This window comes from Chrysemys picta, chromosome 5 (genome assembly GCF_011386835.1).
Source record: "Chrysemys picta bellii isolate R12L10 chromosome 5, ASM1138683v2, whole genome shotgun sequence".
NCBI classification, from domain to species: Eukaryota; Metazoa; Chordata; order Testudines; family Emydidae; genus Chrysemys; species Chrysemys picta.
In genome coordinates, this window is record NC_088795.1 from 42,289,933 (window position 1) to 42,314,528 (window position 24,596).

At 38.9% G+C, this 24,596-nt stretch overlaps 1 protein-coding gene across 25 annotated transcripts in view; it reads left to right on the plus strand.

Annotated features, from left to right (window-relative positions):
- Positions 1–24,596, plus strand: part of BLTP1 (bridge-like lipid transfer protein family member 1) — a 241,267-nt gene that overhangs the window by 24,243 nt on the left and 192,428 nt on the right. For 24 of the 25 annotated variants that reach the window (XM_042860071.2, XM_065596329.1, XM_065596316.1 and 21 more), the window contains 7 exons: positions 3,722–3,851; positions 9,495–9,611; positions 11,574–11,652; positions 12,375–12,439; positions 20,616–20,802; positions 23,010–23,091; positions 24,129–24,322. In XM_042860071.2, coding sequence (XP_042716005.2) covers positions 3,755–3,851; positions 9,495–9,611; positions 11,574–11,652; positions 12,375–12,439; positions 20,616–20,802; positions 23,010–23,091; positions 24,129–24,322 — 821 coding nt within the window. In that variant the 5' untranslated portion in view covers positions 3,722–3,754. The remainder of the gene's footprint in view (positions 1–3,721; positions 3,852–9,494; positions 9,612–11,573; positions 11,653–12,374; positions 12,440–20,615; positions 20,803–23,009; positions 23,092–24,128; positions 24,323–24,596) is intronic. The other variant, XM_065596340.1, reaches the window with a different exon arrangement.

A 24,596-nucleotide genomic window follows, 5' to 3' on the forward strand; every position in this document is an offset into this window, starting at 1 on the left:
CTGGTGGGAACTCTAATAGCTTTGTAGTTTTTGGACAGGTGCATTCCGTTTTACTGGAATGCCATCAGTTTGCATTGGTGTCTTTAGGGAGAAAGGGAAAAGACAGTGTGTGGCAGATGTGAAACATGGAATATTCAAAGATTATTTTATCAGCTTTATAAGTGTTATATGTATCTTTATGGCTTGGTAGTGATCATATTTCTGTCTCAGTGGGTGAGTAAAAGGGATGTTGTTCAGGAAATAAAATCAATGATGTATAATTAATGATATCTACATTGTTTCGGGATTAGGTATTTGCAAGTCTTTTTTTAGGTTACACCTTCAAGGGAAATAGTATATACTGGTCTGACCTGGTTCAAGAAGCCTAAGAATACAAAATACTTGAAACTGCATAAAGTGACCGACCTGATCTGAGGAAGAGGGTCACTTGCACTTGATCCAAGAACTGACTGAGTCTGTGCCCAGAGACAGGCTCTGTGGGAAGGCCTGAAGTATTTTAGTCCTGTTAGGATTTTCCCCATGTGGAGGTTGGGTGAATAGAAAGCTAGACATGCATACAAGCTGTTTGTTTGTATATGTTTTTTCTGTAATGCTTTTCTTTTGAATAAATAGTACTTTGCTTCATAAAATCAGACTTCATGAGCTAATCACAGTAAATTGCAGGAGCCTGCAACCTAAGACCCAGGTCTAGCTCCCTGAGAAACGTGACTGCTAGAGGCTTGAGACCTAAGACGGGGTGACCCTTGAGGAGGCCACAAAGGGGATAAAGGTGCTACTAACTCAGGAACTATGACATACAGTCCCTGTCCCCTGGAGTTTATGGTGTATGCTTGATAGAAAGCTGAGGCAATATTCTAGATGATAATTACTGGTGGAGACGGTGCAGCTCAGTACTGTCCTGATGGGGTGTAGCATTATTTCTATAGTTCAGTGGTTTTTTTGAGGCAGTGAACACCATAATACCTTACATTTTGGCTTTTTTTTTTTTTTTTTTTATCCTTTTCAGTTTGGGAAATGTTTCTTTCAAGTATTGATGGTGGTGATTCCAATCTTAATTGCCAACAGACAAAGTTCAGGGAGAAGTCATTGCTTTTTACCCATTAATGGAGCTCTTTGTGATGTTTTCTAGTCTGCCTATTCAGGAGCTTTCCACGGCAGGATGCTGTGAAGATTGTCCTACCTCTCAGGGCAGCAGGAGTTTCAGTACTGAAGACATTAAGTTGTCCTAAAGAAGAAATGCTCATGCCAGGCAGCACTGAAAGACACTACTCAGGGAAAATGAAGCATGAGTAGATACTAAGGACCCAACACATAAAGCAATCTCCCATTGGGATGTCTTTCCTCCCTTCTCCTCCCCCCAATTTATCTCTATGCACAGATGTAGTTAGCCTAAGGGACTGGCACAGATGATCTAAGTATTAGACCATGTTGCCATGGCATCTCCTCTCAGCACCCATCCATGCTCCCATGTGCATCTATTCGTCTAAGAGACTAGCACTTTTGTCCACCCACTAGCAATCTTTGCCTTATTCCTTTTCACCTTCCATGAGAAAGGGGTCAAGACAAAGGATTTCTCTCCCCCAGCACATGTAATGTGAGGCAGCCTCTGTGGCACCATCCAACCAACTTCCTAGATGAGAAGCTTGCTGGGGGCACACATTTCAGATAACGTTATCTTTTTCCTCTCTGCACCTGTGCATTAAGGGTGCAGCCATGATCAAGCCTCTGTGTAGGGAGAGGTCTAGTTTTGGAAGAGTTGTAAACTTCCTGTCACATTAGTGCTTGGTGGTAACTCTTGATGCACACAAAGCTTGATGGCTATGAAGAGCTGGTGCCTCTCAATGGATGCTTTCTAGGCCAGCTTTCTAGGCTGTTTTGTGCATGTTTGGGTTGATGACACTTGGGAAGGGAAAAATCTCTGGAAAAGATCTTTCAGCCCTCAGGTAGCTGAGCATATCTGCTTGTGTGCATACAGATCCTGATTGCAGGTGCCTGAATCTTCACATGCTTGCTCATTTGGAGCTTGATGTAAACTAGCAAAGTTGGGCAATTGTGCATACATGTAACTGTGCACTCACCTGGCGACTGAAAACCATGCTGGGTTCTTCAGACAGGGTCCCAGTCTAGGACTCTAATTTCTGGGGTGACATGAGGGACTGAGAAGGGAAAGGCATGAAGCCATATTCTATCATATTACCTTTTAGAAAGGAAGGAAAAAAAGAGAAGGAAGAACTAGTCTTCTTTTAATGGCTGCCAGGCTTAACTTCCTTGGAAAAAAATATGAATTACAGGCTTGAGTTTTTTTTAAAAACACTCGGTGTTCAGTTGTACACCTAATATGGAAAAGTAATCACTGAATGGGTGTGCAAATGGTCAGATATGCACTTAATTGGTGCACATACACTTTGATGCACCTGCCTTTTTGGAAGTCGAACTCTGCATTTCTGTTTGGCATTATGAACTTAAGAAATTTAAAGAAAAGTCATGCAATATGTTTCTGAGCTATTATATGCCTTAGTTGGTGCCTTGAGGCACCGTGCTGAAAACTGATAGATCTTTTTAATTCTCCTGGAGAGTATAGTAATCCCTGTGAAACATACTGTCTGTGACTTAAATCTGCTCTGAAAGAAACACTTTGTAGAAGTGAATTTCCTGTGTGTTAATGTGAAAGGTACACTCTCTTTTATCCACATTTGCTTGTAATGCTTTCCTTGTTGTGGGTTAACTAATTTAGTATATATTAGTTGCCTTTACATTGTGGAAAGATATGTTTTGTGGTGTGACTTGTGCTGTTATAAGCTTGTTAGTTACTAGATGGGTCCTCAGTCTTGCTACCCTGTGGGGGAGAACACAGTTTATGACTTGGTTCATTTCCATTTTGGCGGAGGTGGAGTGTGCTGAGGAAGTATACTCATTGTAGCAGGAAGAAGCACTTTGTATTACTCAGTAGTGGCTTCTCAGCAGGCACTGGAGTGGCTGAAAGGATAGCTAGGAATCATGATGAAGTTAAAGGGAAAATATTTTGGTGCTCTGATGCTAAAGTTTTTGAAATAATCTTGGGCAGTTATCCTCCCAATCCTCAGAAAGTAGGTATATGGGGAACTCTAATATTAGAGTCAACTTTACAAATCTTGTACGAGGTTGGCCTGCCTTGTATGGGGTAGAGCAGTGGTTCTCAAACTGTGGGTTGGGACTCCAAAGTCGGCCGTGACCCCATTTTAATGGGGTTGCCAGGGCTGGCGTTAGACTTGCTGGGGCCAGGGGCCAAAGCCCAAGACCAAGTCCCACTGTTTGCGGCCGAAGCCTGAGACCCATTGCCTGGGGCCAAAGCTGAAGCCTGAGTCCTGAGGACTTCATCCCTTAGTGGCGGGGCTCAGGTTCCAGGCCCCCCCATTTGGGGCTGAAGCTTTGGCCGCTTCCCCCCCCCCCCCCCCGGAACAGTGGCGCTCGTGCTTTGGCCCCTCCACCCGGGGCAGCTGGGCTCAGGTGGGCTCAGGCTTTCGTCCCCCCTCCTGGGGTCATGTAGTAACTTTCCTTGTCAGAAAGGGGTCAGGGTGCAATGAAGTTTGAGAACCCCTGGGATAGGGTATGAATGTGAATTCTTATCTTCTGCCTTATGTGAGAGCTAAACCATTATGAATTCTTTAACATAGTTTTGTGTGGGAACTTTTTGATAGTTTTGCTGTGCTATATTATTCAGTTTGGAATCTTTCTCTTTCAGCCCTTTATACACTGATACAACAGCAATCTAGCAATGGAACAAAGAAAAAATGACAGTTTTGTCCCAAGTATCACACAGTTGGAACACTTTTTGACAGAACACGACTCCAATGTTGTTTGGCTATTAGTTGGTAAGTTGAATATATTCTGGTTTTGTTAAACGTTTTTGTGAATCCATTAAACATACTTTTCTAGATAATTGGATGCTTATATAGCATCTGTTACCCAGAAAGATCCCAAAATATTTGCAGATAGAAGCCCCTTCATTCATCATGCAGCTGTTTAATAGCACCCAGCAACACTACTACACAATTTAAGAAGGAAACAAATAATTGCTTTCAATTTAAAACCTCAGAGAATTGGGCCTAATCACTAAGGTTAACTCTACTCCTATTTTCCCCCCTCCCAACAAAAAAAAGCCTCTGTGGGAACTTCACTGACAACAAGAAGTTGGGGGCACAATTTTATATCTTGTATCTGGAAGAAGGCCTCTCCAGTAGCAAAGCACCTTCTACTACCAGAGAGTTTAAAACAACTCTTTGATTTATGTTTTATATATATATCCACACACACAAGAATGCAGTACCATAACAATATATTTCATTTTTTCCTGTTATGTGGAGGAATGACTAAGTTTTCTAAAAGATTTGAAAGTAGTAGTGGTCTGTGTTGCAATAAGTGTATAGTGCAGGATGCACTTATGTGTCTGTCACATGAGATAGTGCGCATATACTAGGTATGTGGCACAAGTGTAGGGCAGTCACATTGTACTGGAATGGGGAAGCCATAGTTGTGTAATGCAGGTTACTCAAGTGCGTGACAGTAAAGCCTCTACATCACACCAAACCATAATGGGAGCATTACAGTGTGTTACACAGTATAAGGGTGATGCAAGAGCATGAGAACCTACCTCAGGACAGACTATTAAAAACCAGGGCACAAACCCCTAATTGGTTGTGAGTTCTAAACTTAGATTTCACCAACCAAGTGCAAACTCGGTAGGCACTTGAACAGCTTTAACACAGAGTCACAGTTGATCCCCTTGGATACTCCAGTCTGTCTTGCCATCCAGGTGAGCATATCTCTAAGGTAGATGGCCAATTGCACCAAGAATCACAGAAAAATATTCAGGTTACTTCTGATCCCGAAGGACCAGTCCCTGACCCCAGGTCACTTGTGCTTTAGGTCTCACACCAACGACAAGGCCAATCCCATAATAAACTATATGAAGATTTATTAAATTGGAAAAGGAAATAAGAGAGTTATTCACATGGGTTTGATGTGTTGGAAGTAAATCCTAGTGGAGATGATTGAGTGATTCTGTGTATTTTAACTCTTATCTGGTAACAAATAAACTGGTCTCTGAGAGACTATTTCCAGGTGTTGTGAGGTGAAATGTACAAATATTAATGACACTCTTGTAGGAATAAATATATTACAGCTGGTAAGCGGGTATGTTTTTTTTCAATTTTTTTGTTGGAACTTTATTCCACTAAATTTTCTGAGGAAATTATTACTAGTGTTGGAAGGTAAATACAAAGCAAGCAGTTCTTTGCAATAACTCTAAACAAAAAGTTTGCTTTTTTGTTTACTTTTGTATTTAATTTTAAAATGTATTTTTTGCCCATTATTGTGAGATCTGGGTACATAAAATAAAACAAAAGTATTGCATGCCATTGACACAGCTCAGACCCACTCATGCCCCTAACTGTCTTGGTCAATGGATGAAGATAAAAATTCATACTAAGGAAGAGCTGCAGTTTTTTTTTTTTTTTTAAAGTGTCTTCAACCAAATACTAAAATTGCCAAATGTTGGTTCTGGTGGATTGTAATAAAGAATGAATTATAGAGCTGAATACTTTCTGCTAAATTTTCCTCCCCATTTCCGGAAGGCCCCCTGGGACAGACAGTAAAACTTTCCTGTTGATTGCAACTAATAAGGTAGAAATTGCAAAGCTGCATAATCACTAATGTACTACAAAACTTGCACTACATATTAATATTTTACACTTTAAGTGAAAGATTTAAGGCCTCAAACTGGTTTACAACCAGTATTTGTTTTGTAGTATGCAATTTTTAAAATTCTTAACATAGCAGGTTGCTTGGAACTACATTTTAACACTTTCAGCATTTGAGGACAGTTGCAATTGGCAGTTCACTGGTTATGTGTCTCGTTTATGTAAATTAGCAATTAATCCCCATTATAAAGGATTTTTATGCAAATTGCAATTGACTCCCATTTATTCATGAACCGTGGAATTCAACTTTATAATGTTTCTGTGAACTTGGTATAGGTACTGGAAGTAGGGGTGCTGGGGATGCTACTGCACCCCCTGTCTTGAAATGGTTTCCATTATATACAGGGTTTACAGTTTGGTTCAATGGCTATCAGTACCCCCACTATAAAAATTGTTCTAACACCCCTGGAACTTGGTACAAATGATTCTTAGGTTATCTTCAGTGTTTTTTCACTTTTATATTCCTTAATGTTAGGGGGGGGGTCTATCTTTTTGATGGTGAGAACTGAACTTGGCGGGTAAAGGGGAAAACACTTACAGATTAAAGTAATTTCAACAAAGGATTTAAAAAAGCTTCCCAAATTTGCCTATTTAAAACACTGACTTGATGCAGAAAGCCCAAAATTCACATCCTCAAACCCTTGTTCAGCTACTGCCTAACCCTGTAGGTGCCTAAAATCCGATGGTGCCTACATCTCCACCTAAAAATCTGCCAATGAGTGTGTGCACAGCCACCTCAGTCCTGATACTCTGTGCCTATTTCATGCTTCCCCTTTCTTCCCCCTGCACTTCCAGTTGGATCATCAGACTAGGCATTACCCCACCCATCTCACCTACAGAACCCAGTCTGGTAGGTGACCTCTGAGAATGTCTACCTGATTGGAGGAGAGGGGTGTGGCCTAATCCTAAGGGAGATAGGTGCCTAAATCTGGACCACAGAGAGACACCTTTCTCTGCTTGGGATTCACAGCTGTGAATATCCTCCTGGATTTAAGTGTTTGAGCTCTTTCTAAAAAAAAAAAAAAAATGGAGGAGCAGTAGGTACTGGTGCTCCCCTTTATAATCTTCAGCCCAGTGATGAGAGCACTTAACTATGATGTAGGAGACCAGGGTTCAAATCCCTCTTCTGCCTGATTTGGAGCAGGGATTTCAACCCATGCCTTTTCCGCTCTCAGGAAAGGGCCCTAACCACTGGGCTATGTATAAATAAATGAGATTCACTGGAACAGGAACTTGAACTTGGGGTCTCCTGCATCTCAGGTGAGTGCCCTAAACATTGGGCTATAGAGTTACTTTCCCTCTTTCTCTGGCCCAATGAATATTTAATTATTTATACAAAATGGAATGGCTTCTACAGGAGAACTTGAGAGAGACTCATCCCAGAATATCCCATAACCTAGCAGTTAGGACACTATCCTGAGAGGGAGAAGACATGGGTTTAAATCTTACTCCAAATAAGAGAGGGAGGGGGATTTGAACCTAGGTCTCCCACCTTCTTGGTGGCTGTGCTAACCACTGGACTAAAGTGTCTAAGAAGGTGGCGAGAAAGGGCTTAGGTGCCTAACTCCAGAAGAGGGTTCGTGGCTTGAATCCCATTTGGAGATTGGTGCCTCCCTCCTTTTGGCGTTTCCTATTGGCTACATTAGGAAGCTCCCTGCTCAGCTTGCTGGCTTTTGTGGATCCCTCTTAGGGGCCTAACTCTCCTCATGCCTTGTATAGGCGCTTAACTGGGGGCTGTGGATTCCATTAGGTGGCAGGGTGCCTAAAGTTAGGCACTGCAGCACTGATCTTTAATTTCGTTTGTGGACCTATTTTTTTATTGCTCACTTTTAAATATGCTGTATAGATTTGTAACCATAATTTTTAGGTGGGGAGGTACCCTGAGATCACTCAAAATATAAAGATTAGTTAAATTGTCATCAGATGTGAAATCGTATTCTCTTGCTGGTGCTTAATGACTCTCTATATAGTATTGATACATGGAACCCAAAGGCCACAGCCTGCTTTCTCCTTCTCTTCCCCTCTTCCCGTATAAGCTATTTAAACAGGTAGTGAAGAAGGGCAACAATGGATATGTTTAAATTAATGGTAAGAGCAGGAAGTTAGGGGTCCTGGATTCTGTACTAGTACTAGTTTCTGCTACTAAAACTCTGATATTGGGTAAGTCTCTTAGGGGTCATCTACACTGCCCCACAGTTTGGACTACAGGGGCATGAATAGCAGTACGCACCAAAGTGCTGTGCTGTAACTCCCCCATTTGGATGCTGCAGGTGCAAACTAAAAAGTTCCTAGTTTGCTGTGAACTGGGAATCTTTAATTTCTCTCATCTGGACACTGGTTGCAGTTAAGGTGGAGCACTTTGGTTAGCATTGCTATTCACACCCTTGTACACTGAACTGTGGGGCAATGTAGATATAGTCTTATACTCTTTCTGTGCTTCATTTTCCCCATCTTGAAATGGGATAACACTATCCTTCTCTTACATGGGTTTTTTGAAGCTTCATATTTTTAAGTACTTTAAGTTTCTTGGATATGCAGCGAAGTATGTTATAAAATTCAGTTTACATAATGTATAACTGCACATTAAATGCACAACTACATAATATGCTGTAGTTCATCCTAACGCTTTTAAGGAATGTGCATTTCTTACATTGGCTCAGATCTTGCAGAGGTTTAAGTATGTATTTATGCACTGTGAGTACTCCTATTGATTTGCATACATCTTTGCAAGGTTCTGGACCATTGTTCGTAAACCTAAAATTTCACAACAACTGAATCAGAAAAGGAGTCATAGCCAATATAAATGCAATTAGTATTTATAAACATATCTAAAGATATATTCCATCTAAAGATTTATTCTACCTAAAGAGTTGTCAGTAATTTTCAAAGATGTCTGTTAAGCACTGCTTTTTAAATAACTCGTTAACTTTAAGTGCCCAGATCTTGTGTTTTGTGTGTGTGTGTGTGTGTGTCTGCGTGTGTCTGCGTGTGTGGTGGGAGTGAATGAAACTTGAAATATTCTTTTGAAGTCAGACAACAATTATTTAAAACTATAAAAATAAATCAATTAGAGATGAGTACAATGCCAGTTAAAACTAGTCCATCCCATGCCAGCCTGGGATTGTTCCCTTCAGATAGACCTTTCTGGAAACTTTATGAACCATTTTGGTTAGAAATAGGTTACTTGATTTTAATCAACTAATGTAAAAACTACTTTTGGGACTAGAAGACCTAAATTTATTTTGATTGGCATATTTCTAATTGGATTGAAATTCCCATGTTTTTTTCCATTAAATTCCAATTTCACACTGCTGATAAAAATGAGAGGTATTGTATTAGCATGAAGTACTGCTATGTGACAAATTGCTGGGCTAAGATGTGCTGAATCAGGGGCGATTATAGCTTGGCTAGGATTTGTTTTCTCATTTTAGTTCCCATTTAGTTGTGGATATGGCTGCACATAGAGATCCATCAAATCTATAATGTTTTGTTTGGGTTGTGGGAAATACTTTTTGTGTGATAGTGGGAGTGAAGAGAGAAGGGCAATGGAGAACCGATACCTTCCCTCCCCCAGTGTTAAAAGCCCATGTTAATTACAAACATGTTTTTGCATGGGTTTTTTTTAATTGGGAGGGGGAAATAGAGAAGAGGGGACATTGTTACTGGGCTTTGTATTTTGGTATACAATGCTTTTATCGGGTCACACAAGTGTAACTTTAATACGAACTAAAACTAATATGTTAATCTTTTCAACAGCTACAATCTTGTCTTGTGGATGGATTATCTATCTAACTTATTATAATTCCCGAAATGTTGGACTTATTTTAACATTGGTTCTGAACAGATTATATAAACATGGCTACATCCATATTGGTAAGTTGTGGTTACAGTAATATGGCTACATGTGAATCTAATAATTATCTTTGATAATATTTTGTCGTTTATCCTAACGTGACTTATTAAAAACTACAGGGTACATCTTGAGAGTTTCAGTTTACTAAAGTAATTTTCAAAATAACCAGAATAGTTAATTTCAACAAACAAAGTATTTTTTCAACAAAAAAGTATTTGACATATAACTCCAGGATGATTCTTAATGTAGATTAAAAAAACTAATCCCAGTAAATTCCTGTTTTGAAATTCCTTATGGTTTTATGGTCAATTCAGGTTGATTACAAAAATTATAAAACCCAAAGGTACCATACTTTCGTTTGTTAAAGAAATCACATGTTAACTTTCACTGTTATCTTTCCCCTCTCTTTCAAAAGCCATACATCATAATGCCCATTTTTCCAACTGAAGAAAACTGGCTTGGGCTCACTCTGGAGCCCATCAGTGCTCCTTGTGAATCAATCAGATAAATTGTTGCTGACTGACATGAGGATTTTTTTTTTCCCTTCTCCCACCCTTTGGGCTGAGTGCACTGTCTCTGCAGTGCAGCTAGCTACTGCAAATCCAGAGCAAAGGAGTGGACTGGAATCTCAAGCTCTTACTTTGTGTATGGTGGTGTATTGTATTACTAATAAACTGGCGGACTAGCTCATCCAATTAATTCTTATTGGGACAGTAATATTTAGAATTCATACTGGTAAGGAGCTTTGTCAAAACCCATTAACTCTTCTTTATTGTTTAAATTTAAAAACATTTTTATGGAATAAACCAGGTCAGTACAAATCACTTGGGTGCTCGCCCACATTACCAAAATATATATGATGCTGAGTCATGAAAAGTTGTATCCCACAACCTGACTCTGATTGTCCTTTTAATTTTCTCTCTCCTCTCCAATCTCCCAGGCCTCCCTCTCTGTGCTACTCAGAATAACTTGTCTTTTTAATCTTGGACTTGTTCTACAGCTATTGATCATGTATACAATGAAAATAGAAGATAGAAAAATTGTATTAATCTACTGATCCTGTAAGGAATCTGAGATCCAAAAATTCCAAACCATGTTCAAATCCAACACTTATTACATTACATGGACTGTAATGACTTCAACACTTGTTGGATAAAGTATTTGATATATATGCTGTATTTAAAAAAAAAAAACTATATGCAGTGAAATTTGTATTAAGGAAAAGCAACTGGAGATAGCTACCCAAAATACATAGTGTTCTTTATTAACTTTCGCAATCAATAACATCATGGATATTGGATCCCACTAGTCCCATTTCTGGACTAGCGCTGATTGGTTTGTTGATGTCATTTTAAAACAAATATGGTTATGTCTATTTTGCATAACTTCTTGTTTCTAAGTAAGGTTAAAAAGGATTGGGGAGAATATATGACCCATCACCACCCTGCCTTGTTGCAAAGGAAATTGAGCCATGCTGATGTGTCTGCTTACTTGTTAACTCCTCTGTCCCCAAATGTTCAAAGCTCCAGATGAGATTGCTAGATTTGAAGGCCTAGGCCTGAAGGCTGTTAGATTTACTACCACCAGAAAATTGTGTGTATTTTATGGTGAATCTTAAATAATTGGAAGATGAGACAAAGTTAACTGAACTATATACAATCTATAGTAACCAGTGATATTGATACATATCTTACATGTTCTAAATAGTCATCCCATCACTTTCCTCAAACTTAGTTATATAGACCTACATTCTTAAGAGTAATTAGTGATTTTTAGTTGCCCAGCTTGAGACACCCTAAAGATGCTTGATATTTCAGAAAGTTCTGAGTCCTCTACTCTCTCTGAAAGTCGTCTGTAAGGGCAAAAACCCAGGCACCCAGAATCGCAAGTAAAACTGTTTCAGGAATCAGTTGTTCCCGTTCAGAAAAAGAAATTAAACCCACAGACAAAAAGCCTTACATGAAATCTTTCTTTTAAAATAGGTTCCTTTTCATTCTCTGTCCTGTCCGGAAAAGTCATGGTTCGTGAAATCTATTACATTACAGAAGACATGTCAATCAGGTACCTGTTTGTCAATTTACTCTTATGGTTCTTTAAATATATTTTTCTTCCCTGTTGGTAAGACTACATTAAGAAATAGCAGATCTTTAACATGAAACTGATTCTTGTTAGTAGATATGGGGCCAAATTGGTTCCCTCTTAAAATTGTATAACCCCATTGACCCTTTCTCCGCTGTTGTTGCATTGTAAATCGAAAAGTTCCAGTATCAGATATAAAACTAGTAAAAATTATTGATTGTATTAAGAGAATGCTTTTCAGAATATAAAGGAAAATTCTATTCCCTAATGTCTTTCATTTCATTGCCCTCTTATTTAAATTTTTTATAAAACTGTAAAAAGTAAAACTCTTAAATCCAAGTTCTATTAAAATATTTGAAAGATCTATTTTAGCCAAGCAGCTTACACTTCATTTTTTTCATAAATTTTAATAATTACATGAAATATAGAGCAGACATTGTTTGGTGATTCAGCCAGAGGTCCAAAGCATTAAGAGGGAAACAAATGAGGGATTCTGAAAGTGAGGCTTTTTTTTGTTACACTAGTGTATCTGCATAACATAAAGATTGGGCATTAGTTATTTGGATCTATTATTGTAATGTTGTTCAAAGAGATTTAAGAAGGAATCTTTCTACAATGTTTAAGGCAGTTTTTCAAGCTGCTGTACATAAAAGATCTATAATCCGTGTTCTTAAATTCCTATTTATGTAATTTATCCAATTTAGAATTCAAGATGGATTTATTATATTTCGCTGGTGGAAAATGTACAATCCAAAGCAGAAACAACATGGTAAGTTGATTCATAATGTTTCAAAGTTTGAATTGAGTTTTAGAAATATGATCTCTTGGCATTTTGTTTGTTTGTCACTGGGTTTCTTTTGTAAGTATTTAAATTTACCATAGAGAGGTGGTGTCTTAGGTCAAGGTGAGACAAATAGGTGGTGATGAGGAAGCTTACACTGCTGTTGCCTTTGTAGTACCAGTTCTGTGTATAAACAGGGAACTTCTACTGTAGAGGTGTTCATCTGGCTCTTCCAAATACTAAACTGACTGTAAAAAAATAGAGGGGAGAAAAAGTTGTTGAACTTTTTTTTTTGGAGATGTTAGCAAGTCTTGTAAGTTTATAATGAATAGTATTAAAATCAAGTTCTCCTTTCTCTAAAGGTGGATGACTTCTCACAGTTATTCAATTAAGTGGAAACAATAGTAAATAATTTTAAAAGGCGAAATACTTGTAACTCATTCAGTTTACAAATTTACTTCTCATTGGCTGCAGGGTTTCCACATGGGAGTTCAGATTTCCTGCTTTTGATATTTCCATAGCTAGTATTTTAATCATGTTTCCTCACTGGCTCAGGTCATGTTCAACAAATGCATCTGGAAAGTACTACAAGACTTAGAATGTTTCTATTGGAACTTAAAACAGCATAATTGGCTGAAGTGTGCACCGTTGTTGAACACTTATACAGAAAATAGCAAACGTTATGAACAATGGTTATTTTTCTGGCATTTTTGAAAGAAGATTGTCGATGTAATATCAAAATAACCTTAAGGAAATAGTGTTCATTAAGTAATTTGATTTGCTCTTTAGAAAGAAAACTACTCTGCTGCCTTTATTCACGATTGCTTTAGCAGAGCTGCTCTTTTATTTTTCTTCTTCTTCTTAAAAAACAAACTCCTTCACCAGTTTGGCATATTCCACATTTAGCACATGCTGACTACCTGACTAAATTGCAGAAGGCCAATAGCGCATTGCATTTAAAAATCTTTTTCTTTTTGTTCTTGTGTAATTTGTTCTGGTGGCAGCCTGTCACCCAGAGCAGTGTAGAGATCTGATGGAGCCAGGTATTATTGCTGCATAAATTTGTTCAAATCTGCAATAAAGTAAAAAAGAAATAGAGCTTAAATGTTCCTGAAGGAAAATGTCTATGTACTATAATGCTTCTAAAAGTTTCACTAAAATGAAAAGTGAACTACCACGAGCTTATATTTCTTTAGTAAAAAAAGGAACAGAAATTCTAAATCTCTTTGTGTTCCTTCTGGAAAAAAATTCCCAGCATTTGTAAGGATTTAAATGTAATCAGAGAAGGTCAATCTCTTAATGGAGCTTCATGGGAGCACTTAAGTTCCCTGGGGTTTTCCTTCCATCATAATGTAGATATCTGCGAAGCTCAGAAGCTCCTCAGACTTCCCATTAGGTTGAGGGGATATTATGGCCCTTCTGCCTCCTCAATAAACTTCAAGTCATCAGTCTTCTCTTCCCCTGTGACCCCAGGTTTCATACATTCATTCCTGCTCCCAGATCCACATTAGCCTCCTTGCTGACTCTATAGAGACTGCTATATGCCTTTCATAGAGCTTGAGGTTGGAAGGGACCATCTAGTCCAACCTGTATATCATGGGCGATTACATTTCACCCTGATCTCTACATTGAGCCCAATGACTTTAATTAGACTAAAGCATTTCAGGCCTTGGGATACTAAACTGTTGTGCACTATGAGTGGAGAAAGGGGAGACTAAGCATTAATACCCAAGGCCCCTGTTATGGCAGGGTGTCGATTAAGTTTATCTGGGTATATCTCACCTATCTCCCTCCCCTCAATGCTATGGAAGGAGAGCAAACCTCCTGCTTTCCCAAGGCTCTGCCAATCTGACCTGGGAGAAAATTTCTTTTCAACCCCAAATCTGGTGATTAAGTATGTAAGCAAGTACGCCAGCCAGGCATTTAAGAAAGAGGATTATTTGTACCTATTTAAAGGTACCTACTGGTCCATTCCATCTGGTATCCCATCTTCGGCTGCAGACAATTTCTGATGCTTCAGAGGAAGATGAAACACCCCCCCCCCCACTCCCACCCCATGAATATGTTGTGCCAGTTGGGCACTGGGCAGAAAAAAATTCTTCCTGCAGGCAACTGGCTGAGGCTCTGAAGCATGAGATTTGATTATAGTCATTGTTTTAATACAGAGCTGCAAGTATTATGAGCATATTGAGGGTAGAACAGGCAATCCTGTTCTCCCCATGACCCACAAAGGAAGGGGATGAGCAAGAGGATTCACAGATTTCAAGGCCAGAAGGGACCACCATGACCATCCAGCCTGACCCCCGTCCCCATGCATACAGGCTATAGAATTTCTCTCAGAAGCTAGATTAAAGTGTATCATTTAGAAGGATATCTAATCAAATCTTAAAGATTCCAAGTGTTGGTGTGTCCAGCGCCATCCCTGTTAAACTGTTCCAATGTTTAATTACTCTCTCTGGTTGGAAATTGCATCTTATTTCAAGGTTGAATTTGTCTAACTTTAACTTCCAGCCATTGGATCTTGTTATGCCTTTTTTCAGCAAGACTGAAAAGCCCCCCGTCTCTCCCCAGTTAGATAGCTTTTCCATGTCTAAGTACCTAGACGGGGGGCATGGATCAGTGTTCACATCACAGTCCCCATCAGTACCCGGCCCGAGCCAGAGAAGCTACTGATCCAACCAGCAGACCAAATTCAGAGATGAATTCTGGTCATGTGCCACTTGAGGCACATTGTGCATAGGTTAAGAAGAAGTACCTAGACCAGGGGTGGGCAAACTTTTTGGCCTGAGGGCCACATCTGAGTATAAAAATGGTATGGCGGCCCATGAATGCTTGTGAAATTGGGGGTTGGGGTACGGGAGGGGGCACAGGCTCCCACTGGGGGTGCAGACTCTGGGGTGGGGCCAGAAATGAGGAGTTCAGGGTGTGCAAGGGGTCTCTGGGCTGGGGTGTGGGGTATGTGTGGGGGAGCTCTGGCTGGGGGTGTGGGCTCTGGGATGGGGCTGAGGATGAGGGGTTTGAGGTGCAGGAAGGTGCTCCAGGCTGGGACTGAGGGGTTCAGAGGGCAGGAGGGGGCTCTGGGCTGAGGTAGGGAGTTGAGGTGCAGGGGTGTGTGGGGCTCTGGCTGTGGGTGCAGGCTCTGGGGTGGGAATGGGGATGAGGGGTTTGGAGTGCAGGAGGGTGCTCTGGGCTGGGACCAAGGGGTTCGGAGGGCGGGAGGGGGATCAGGGCTGGGGCAGGGGATTGGGGTACTGGGAGGGTGTCTCAGGGGTGCAGGCTATCTCTTAACATAATTACCATCTTTCTGATTAAGAAACAATCTTAGACCATGGTGAGAAGAGACACCTCTTTTGGGGAGAAGAGGGGGGGTTGGATCACCTATCCCTACCTCCTGAATATAGTCAAGAGTTACAAATGTTTTGTAATCCTAACTGCTCTTGGTTACCAGAAACAGATACAATTCCCACTCATATTGGAGGTGGTAGTAAAGTGAGTCTGCCACTCTGAAGAAGGTCTAGTTGCATCTGGTCCCAGAAAACTAAAGCACTCCTTTGTGTTCTGAGCCTAGGATCTCTTAAACACACCCTCTCTTCCCCTCCACCCCCCTTCAGTTAGGTCACTTGCTGACTTTCTCAATTACAGAAAAGATAGTGGTAGTTGGGAATAGATTTTAAACAATTATTAATGATCATTCTTCATTTTAAACATGATGAGGAATATCTCTCCTGTAACTGACTATTGATGAATTGCTAAACTTTGAGGGACTGTTAATATTGTAAAAAGCAACAGACGGTCCTGTGGCACCTGAATAAGTGTGGTGATATGACTGTTAATACTAATACTAATAATCTGTTATATAAAGAAATAATTTGTTTTGATTAAGCCCTGAGGAAGCCAGAACCTTTTTTATTCATCTTACTTTCAATTAAAATTGATAACATTACTTAAGAGTGCGGTGTAGTGTTTATTCCTCTTTAAGAATATGATGATGATGATGATCGAAATGTTTCATATTTCTTAGTTACTTGCTTGTTTTCTCTAAAAAATATTTTGGAGCAGAGTACTGATGTGTGGAAAAGAGGACAAAACTTCCTTCACACTTGAAAAAAACAAAACAAAAAACAAAAGCCTTTAAAAATAGTTACCTATTTTAAGCCCTGCTCTTTTTTAATAAAGGAATTATAATTCAACTCATTCAATTAATGAAGTCTAATGGCTGCCTCAAGGAATGTATTAGCTATAAAATTAACTTTTGTATATTCTTAATAATGTACAGGTTATCTGAAGATCTCCCAGGCGAGCTATTTTCTACTCCAATTTTGTGCATAATTCATCTGAACTTCTGTGATTTGCTGTTGCTAATTAATTAGCTTCCTATGAAGCACACTTTATTTCCTTACTTATTTGTGTAAAACCAAGTCAGTACAATAACTCTATACTTGTTAAAATAATGTGACATACATCGAAAAAGCCTGGGAAATTAACTCAAGTTATGGAGGGGTGGGAGAAAACTCAGTAGGAGGGATAAAGGATGAAATGTTGGCTTTTATTTGTAGGTAAATACGTAACTCTTGTGGATGGAAGTAATGGTTAGGGAACAAAAGCTATTTAACACAGTGATTTGAATTGCATCCGTTTCCCTCAGTCCATAATTTAGACAAATAGAACAAGTGGTATTTCAGAGCAGCTCAAGTCTCTTGAGTAAATATGTAATGGGGATACTTTTTGTTGCAACTAGATAATTATTGGGAAATTGTGTGGGGTTTTTTATGTAATTAGATCATGCTGTTACATAATTAGGTCAAGCTATCTGTAGCAGAAGTAAGTCAAGGCATGCCACTCCAATGTTCTATATGGAATCCAAATATTCCTGATGTTTTTAACTATCACAGAGTCAATTCCATATTACAGACTAATATTCTACTGTTTTTAAGTGTGCCCAAATGTCCAGATATTTATGTGAGTTTGATCATTTACAATTTAGTACGTGAATTTAGTGCTTAACAATTTTGGATATTAAATTAAATTAATTCGGTGTTTTACAGAAGATTAGAAAGTTAAGACTCCTGTCACAAGACACTTACAATCCACAGTTTAGACTTGAATGAGGGTGACAAGGAAGGCAGGGATGGATGAAGAAAGTAAGTTACAGCAAATGATAATAAGGTTTAGGCATGTGCATACTTAATGGTTCAGTATGTTTTTATTATATAAAGATGGAGAAATTGAGTAGTGTGCACTATAGAACTGTACTTCATAAAGTGTGACTGTTAGCCAGTTCTAGAGGTTGAAGTTTATCTAGAGGTGTGTTTATCAACAGAAGAGGTGCAAAAAGGTAGTGACACTGCTAGTTTTCTCGCACTTTGTGTCCACTGTATGTGAACGCTTACCTGGAAGGGCCACTTTCAGATGTCAGAACACAAGTCCAGTCTTTATGGTTGATGCAATCCTTGCAGCGTTGCCATTTAAGCTCTTTTGTGGTGGTGTGTGCAATGGGAGCTATCCTGACACCATGACATTTTCTTACTTTTGCACCTGAGAAGCCATGAGATTAGTAATCACTTTTGGTTATTCTTGCCTGATTCACCCTTGGATTGTAACCTAGCAGTGAAATGCTCTCTGAAAGTTTTGTATAGAGATCTTGCCTATCATGTGTCAAATTTGTTTTATTTTTGTATGGTAAAGTTATGAATCCTTAAACAAAACAAAAACAAAAAACCCTCAAAACCCCCCAACACCTAACCTGGTTGGTTAGAGTACAAGTTAGCAGCTTTAGTGGCACGAGTTATAATTAAGAGTATCTCAGTAATTCTTATTAAACTTGTTTACAAAAATGGCTACTTTGACTAACATGTGCCAGTGCTTAGGCATATCAAGTAATTGCTTAAAGTAAACCTGTTTTCTGTAATCAAGAACTAATCCTGTGTGTAATTGGATAAAATTCTAAATCATCTCTGTTTAAAAAAGAGGTTTTATACCACTTGCATCTCACATGTTAACAGATCATTGTGGTGTTCTAACAACTGGATAATGGCCTGGATGTCAGGTTTTGTTCCTGGGTCTGCCACTGTCTTGCTGTGTGACTTTGGGCAAGTTACATACTCTGTGTGCTTTTCATACAGTCTGATGTACTTCCCTTTCTTATAGTGGTGGTATGTTCAGTTAGCGTTTGTAAAATGCTTTGAGTTCTTTGGGTGAAAGAGTATACAGGTATAAAGCAGTACCTGGAAAGGATTTAAAATCTGTACATTTCCAACATTTCAGGGTCTTCAGCTAAACTTACATTTTCAAGTATTATCTTTCTGCTCATCCATTAGAATGTTTTTTCCCTATAATTTAAAGATGCATTCCAAAACTGGGTTCAAATGTTGTCTTTTCTTATCTATTACTCTTGCTTCCAGCTTCACTGTTTCCCTTGATCGTTTGCCTTTGTTCTGTTTGTTAGAAATTAGAGTTCTAAAGAGTTTATACCTTTTTATTAAATGGAGAAGTTCCAGGCCTTTGGACAGTTGTTTCTTGGCCAAGTCACTTGATTTATAAAAAGTTCTCTTTGGTGATTTCTCTCAATTTAATAATCACTACAAATGACATATCACAGGTAGTGTAAAGATGCTCATTCTGTGACAGGTTAACAGCCTGTTAAAAATCAGATCTCTGTTTTATATTGCTCTATGATGTTTCTCAAAACCAAAGCTCACTGTTGAAATTATTATTGTGTAGTCTCTGATATTTACATGCAAGGATTTGTAAACCTGTTAAAATGTCCTAAATAAATACATAATTAAAAAAATTCTCTTTGGTAAGTTTGGGCTTGCCCTTTTTAAGGCCTTGTCTGAACTAAACTTGTTTTCCTAAAATTTCTCTTTGCTGCTGTCATGACTTAGCTCCACCAATAGTACCAACAGTCAGAGTTCTTATGCAGATAATATATAGTCACCTATTGCCATTTTAACCAACATGTTGCCTGAAGCTACTGTCAGCAGATTGGCGTACAGTGGTTAAAACATCAGTGGCGTCTATGCTAACACATCCTATGGGGTGGCCGGGATGGGAAACTTTAAGGGAGGAAAAAGCTAGCGTATTACCCCCAACATGCTCGGGGAGGTGGTAAGGGGGACAGATAACACACATTAACAGCACAAGTTTATAAAAAAAAACCCCAAACTTTCTGCATTACTTTAAGTAGCATATAATCTGCAAATCACTATACATCCTGCTTTTTTATGTGCATATTTATTCCCCTACCAATTTGCTATCTCTTCAACTTAACACTTTTTATGAGTTAGATCCCATGAAAATAAATTGGTTTAAAATTTTTATATTGAAAGCATGTGATAAGAGCATGATTGTCTGAAAGTCTTTGAGGCTGAAGCGATCTATTTCACCATAGAGTGCCAGATCACAACCTTCAGTAATATACATGAAAATGTGTAGTGAGAAGATAGTTTTCTCTGTATGCCCATTCAGTTCTTGTCATCTGCTGAAGCAGCCAATGTGGTACCATTTTGGTGTTGACTTTTTTCATATAGGAACTGGAGTGAGACGATAAATTTATTTTCTGTAAGCCACTGAATATGGTATAAACTTTGGATCATTGATGTCCGACATATGAGTCAAAAAGTTGAGTAAAGAAATAAAGCTCTGAAGTATGCTTGTATTGAAGAAATCACTCGTAATGGCAATATTGTACTATTTAATTTGCTTATTGCATATTGTAGACTTGACTCTAATTTGGGGAAGCATCACCATTGAAATTGTAATATACTGAATTAATATTAAAATTTGCATGTTTAATACTGGAACTTGGCATATTATGTCTTCTAGTTCGTAATGACTAATTTAGTAACCTACATAAACAACTTTGTGTAATGTAAATTCTATATTTTTTCCTATAATAGCTTGGCAAATGTCAAAATACTATTACTGTTAGAAACTAAATCAAGGTTCTTTTTGCATATTCAACAATTTTGTGAAGAAATTTTTGTTGTGCATTGTCTGGATTTATTTTTTACATCTGTTTAATATGTACTTCAATATTTGTTCTCTGCAATGTACAGTTCATTTTCCAAACTATTTATGCACATTTGAAGAATTTGCTTGAATTATGGAAAGGAACTGCTGAATAGAATCAGAAGTATTGTCCTTTTCCTCTTTTACTTTATAGATCCAAAAGCAGAAACTAGACTGTATATCATGGTAAATGACTTTGAATTTCATGTCTACAACCGCTCTGCCCTTTACGGACAACTTCAGGAATTATTTGGTCTGGATCCAACAATAATTCCGCCAAGGAAGGAGGATGAAAAAGCACAAGAAAATGGAAGAGACACAACGCACTCCAATCTTGAAAGGTAAAATATTACATCCGCCCTTCAGTATTTAGTGAATGTTTGGCAGAATTTTGATATAGACATACCTTTTGAGTTTCAATTCAGCACTGTTTGCTTGGAAGAGGCCAACAGAGGAAATGCAAGCAGGGCCGGCTCCAGGCACCAGTTTATCAAGGAGGTGCTTGGGACAGCCACTTTGGAGAGGGGCGGCACGTCCAGCTGTTCGGTGGCAATTCGGCAAATCTGCAGCGGCAACTCCCGCTGAATTGCCGCTGCAGATAGCAATTGCGATCGCGGCTTTTGTTTTTGTTTGGCTGCTTGGGGCAGCCAAAACCCTGGAGCCAGCCCTGAATGCAAGGCAGTGTTGGGCAAGAAAAAAATGGCCTTGATGTATGTTTGGGAACGTGCACAGCACTGGCCCTCATCTGCATAAAAGGGTTTTATTCTTGATGCTGACAATTCCAATGTTTCAATGGAACATACTTATGGGAGATTAAGATTGTACAGGATTAGATGGTACCTTAGGTAAACTGTGCCAATTTCATGTTGGATACTGAAGAGAACCTAAACCTTGAATTTGACTTGGTATTCCATAGGGTGCTAGTGAAGAGAACAGAGCACTGGGGTGATGTACTCTCACCAGCCTGTGTTACTAAACAAATGGGCTATTCTATTCTGAACCAACTATCGCTCTTTTAAAGCTGATATTTTTGTCTGGTTTCATACAGATACAAGAAATTACAGTATTTAAGCCTGAAGGTTATACATGAATTGATCAGTGATTAAGTCCAATCCAGTAGGAAGAGGCACAGTCTTCTTGCCAGTCATAGTTGGAAAAGTGCTCCCTCCTCCCCGCAGTTGTGAGACAAGAGGGAGGCTGTATTTGCTCCCTACCTCTTAGGGCAGGTCTACACTACCCGCCTGAATCGGCGGGTAGAAATCGATCTCTTGGGGATCGAATTATCGCGTCTCGTTGGGACGTGACAATCGATCCCCGAATCAACGCTTGTTCTCCACTAGCGGAGATAGGAGTAAGCGCCGTCGACGGGGGAGCCGCGGAGGTCGATTTGCCGCCGTCCTCACAGCGGGGTAAGTTGGCTCCAATATGTCGAATTCAGCTACGCTATTGGCGTAGCTGAATTTGCGTATCTTAAATCGACACCTCTTCCCCACCACCTTCCTGTAGTGAGGACGTAGCCTGCAAATAGGCCAGTGGGACAGACCACAAATCTTATTGATCTCCAGGAATAAGACCATGTAATTGGAGGCAGTTGAGTCCCATTTCTGCATGGGAGGGAGAGGATAGAATATATAGAAGATCGTCTCCAGGCCTGGAACCTTGATTGTAGCACAATCAAGCCCTATGTTAAGTATAAGACCATTTGCATATAAGAGGTCTTAATTGTCTGAATATTTTCTGTTCAACACTCATATTCTTAAGTTTTGTTTTAGCAAGCTAATAGACAGGAGTGTTTTTGATAACTAATAATTTAAATATGTCTTTTAAAATGAGAACTTCCTTTTTCATGTATATTACAGCTCTCATTACATACTTTTAAATGGTAGAATTCTCCCATTTAAGATTTGCATAATTAAAGGTAGAGGGGGAAATGAAAATTATAAGATAAATGGAATGCTGAGATGTCCTAATGTATCAGACACTAATTCTCTAGAAAAGGCCGTGTTTAAGACAGAAACAAAAGATTATCCACATCTGTTGGCTTTTTCTTTCAGTTTAGAATAGCTGGAACTACTGCAGTACAAGACATTTCCAGGGGATTAATAGCATGAGATTCTGAAGAAGGGCATTAACTCTTCCTAGTCAGCCACTTTTCTTCAGGCAGTGCTGTACTGAAGTCATTATGCCTTAAGTGAAAAATCTGACAGACAATACATCACAATATCTAGCATAATGTGTACAGTGCTGGAAGTAATGAGTAACATCTGTTCCTTGCTGCTTAAGTTTGACTGTCCTCACGATTATCTGGAATATTTAAAAACAGGGTTTGATCTTCCTTTTAGATATATGGGTGGTTATTGTTGCACGTCTTATAAAATTGACTACTGCACATATTTGTTAAACCATAGCATCTTTTAAATGAGAGATCTGGTGATGACCACCTGTGTAGCAAAACAAAGACTGAGTCATGAAAGCTTTTAGTTCTGATTGTTCTTGTTTATGTTCATTACATATATTTGAATATAGATTTGATTTTTTTTTCTTTTAGTGTTAAAGTAAAAACAGAATCTCAAGACCCTTCCTCTTCATGGAGATCTCTTATTCCTGTAATCAAAGTCAATGTTAGCACGGTAAGTGACATATTCTCCGTTTGGTCTGTAAATAAATAAATGCCTTTAAGTTATGGAAACTTTAAAATTCACTCTTACAGTTGTGACTTCATTATTACCATAATTTAATTCTTTATTTCTGACATGCTTTTTATTTATTTATTTTCAGCACAAATTCTGCTACCCTTCTAAAAGCGCATTTATTCTGGATTTTCAACCACAGTAACCTAGATTTTTGTGTGATTATTTTTTTTAAGTATGAGACTAACAAATTAACTAGGTGGCTCATTTACTGAAATTTTTTATTTCCATGTCACTTTCAATTTAGGTATTAGGATCTTTTGATTCTTTTTTTTTTTTTTTTTAAATCAGTGCATTTTTCTGGTGCCAGGTGAATTCAGAATAGTGCTCAACAGCTTCTATGCTATGTCCAGAGTATATTGTAAGTTATCACAGAATCTGAAATTCTCGACTACCTATTGTTATACAATGATGGTCACAATTTTTTGTAGTGCTGCTGTATGAATGTAATTCAGCATTAATGATGTAGTATGTTCATACTCCTTCAAGGAGTCACATGAGTCAGGGCTGCAGGTTTGGACACATGGGGTAAAGTCCTAGCCCCATTGTGTATATCTACACTGGAATAAAAAACCCGTGGCACGGAGTCTCAGAGCCTGGGTCAATTGACTATGGCTTGTCAGGCTCACAGGGATAAAAATTGCAGTGTAGATGTTGAGGTTGGGCTGCAGCCTGGGTTCCAAAACCCCACAAGGGTGAGGATCCCAGAGCCTGGGCTCCAGCCCAAGCCTGTATGTCTACACTGCCATTTTCAGCTCCACGTGCCCAAGTCAGCTGACCTGGGCCAGCCGCAGCCATGCCACGAGTCTTTTATCGTAGATGTACTCACCGAAGTAAGTGGAAGTTTTGCCACTGCCTCATTGTGGCTAAGATTTCACACATAGTCTTTACTGGCATGGTAGACTGGTTAGTTATCTGTGTAAGTAGTGTAAACAAAACAATGCAAAATAAAGTAATTGATCTTTCTTTTAACTTAGGGTCGCTTGGCATTTGGGAATCATTATCAGCCACAAACACTCTGCATTAACTTTGATGATGCTTTCTTAACATATACCACGAAACCACCTTCAAGTCACCTTGACCATTTTATGCACATTTTGAAGGGAAAACTGGAAAATGTCAGAGTCATGTTAGTTCCCAGTCCAAGATATGTTGGTCTTCAAACTGACGAGTAAGAGATTTTATTTTTAAGAATCCAGATATAATCTGACATTTTAGCCTGTTTTTGTTGTTGTTGTTGTAGGTTGTCTTTACAAAAACACACAAAAAACCAAGACTGCCTTTTGTTTCTGTTAGTATGGTTTCATTTTCTTCGTGCCATTGGGTCTAATTAGTTAACACCTTTGCCTCTAGAGAGCCTTTGGACATTTGACCTTTAACAGAGTAATATTTATAGAGAGACGTGCAAGAGTTACTGCTGTTTTGCTATGACCTTAGAACTCTTC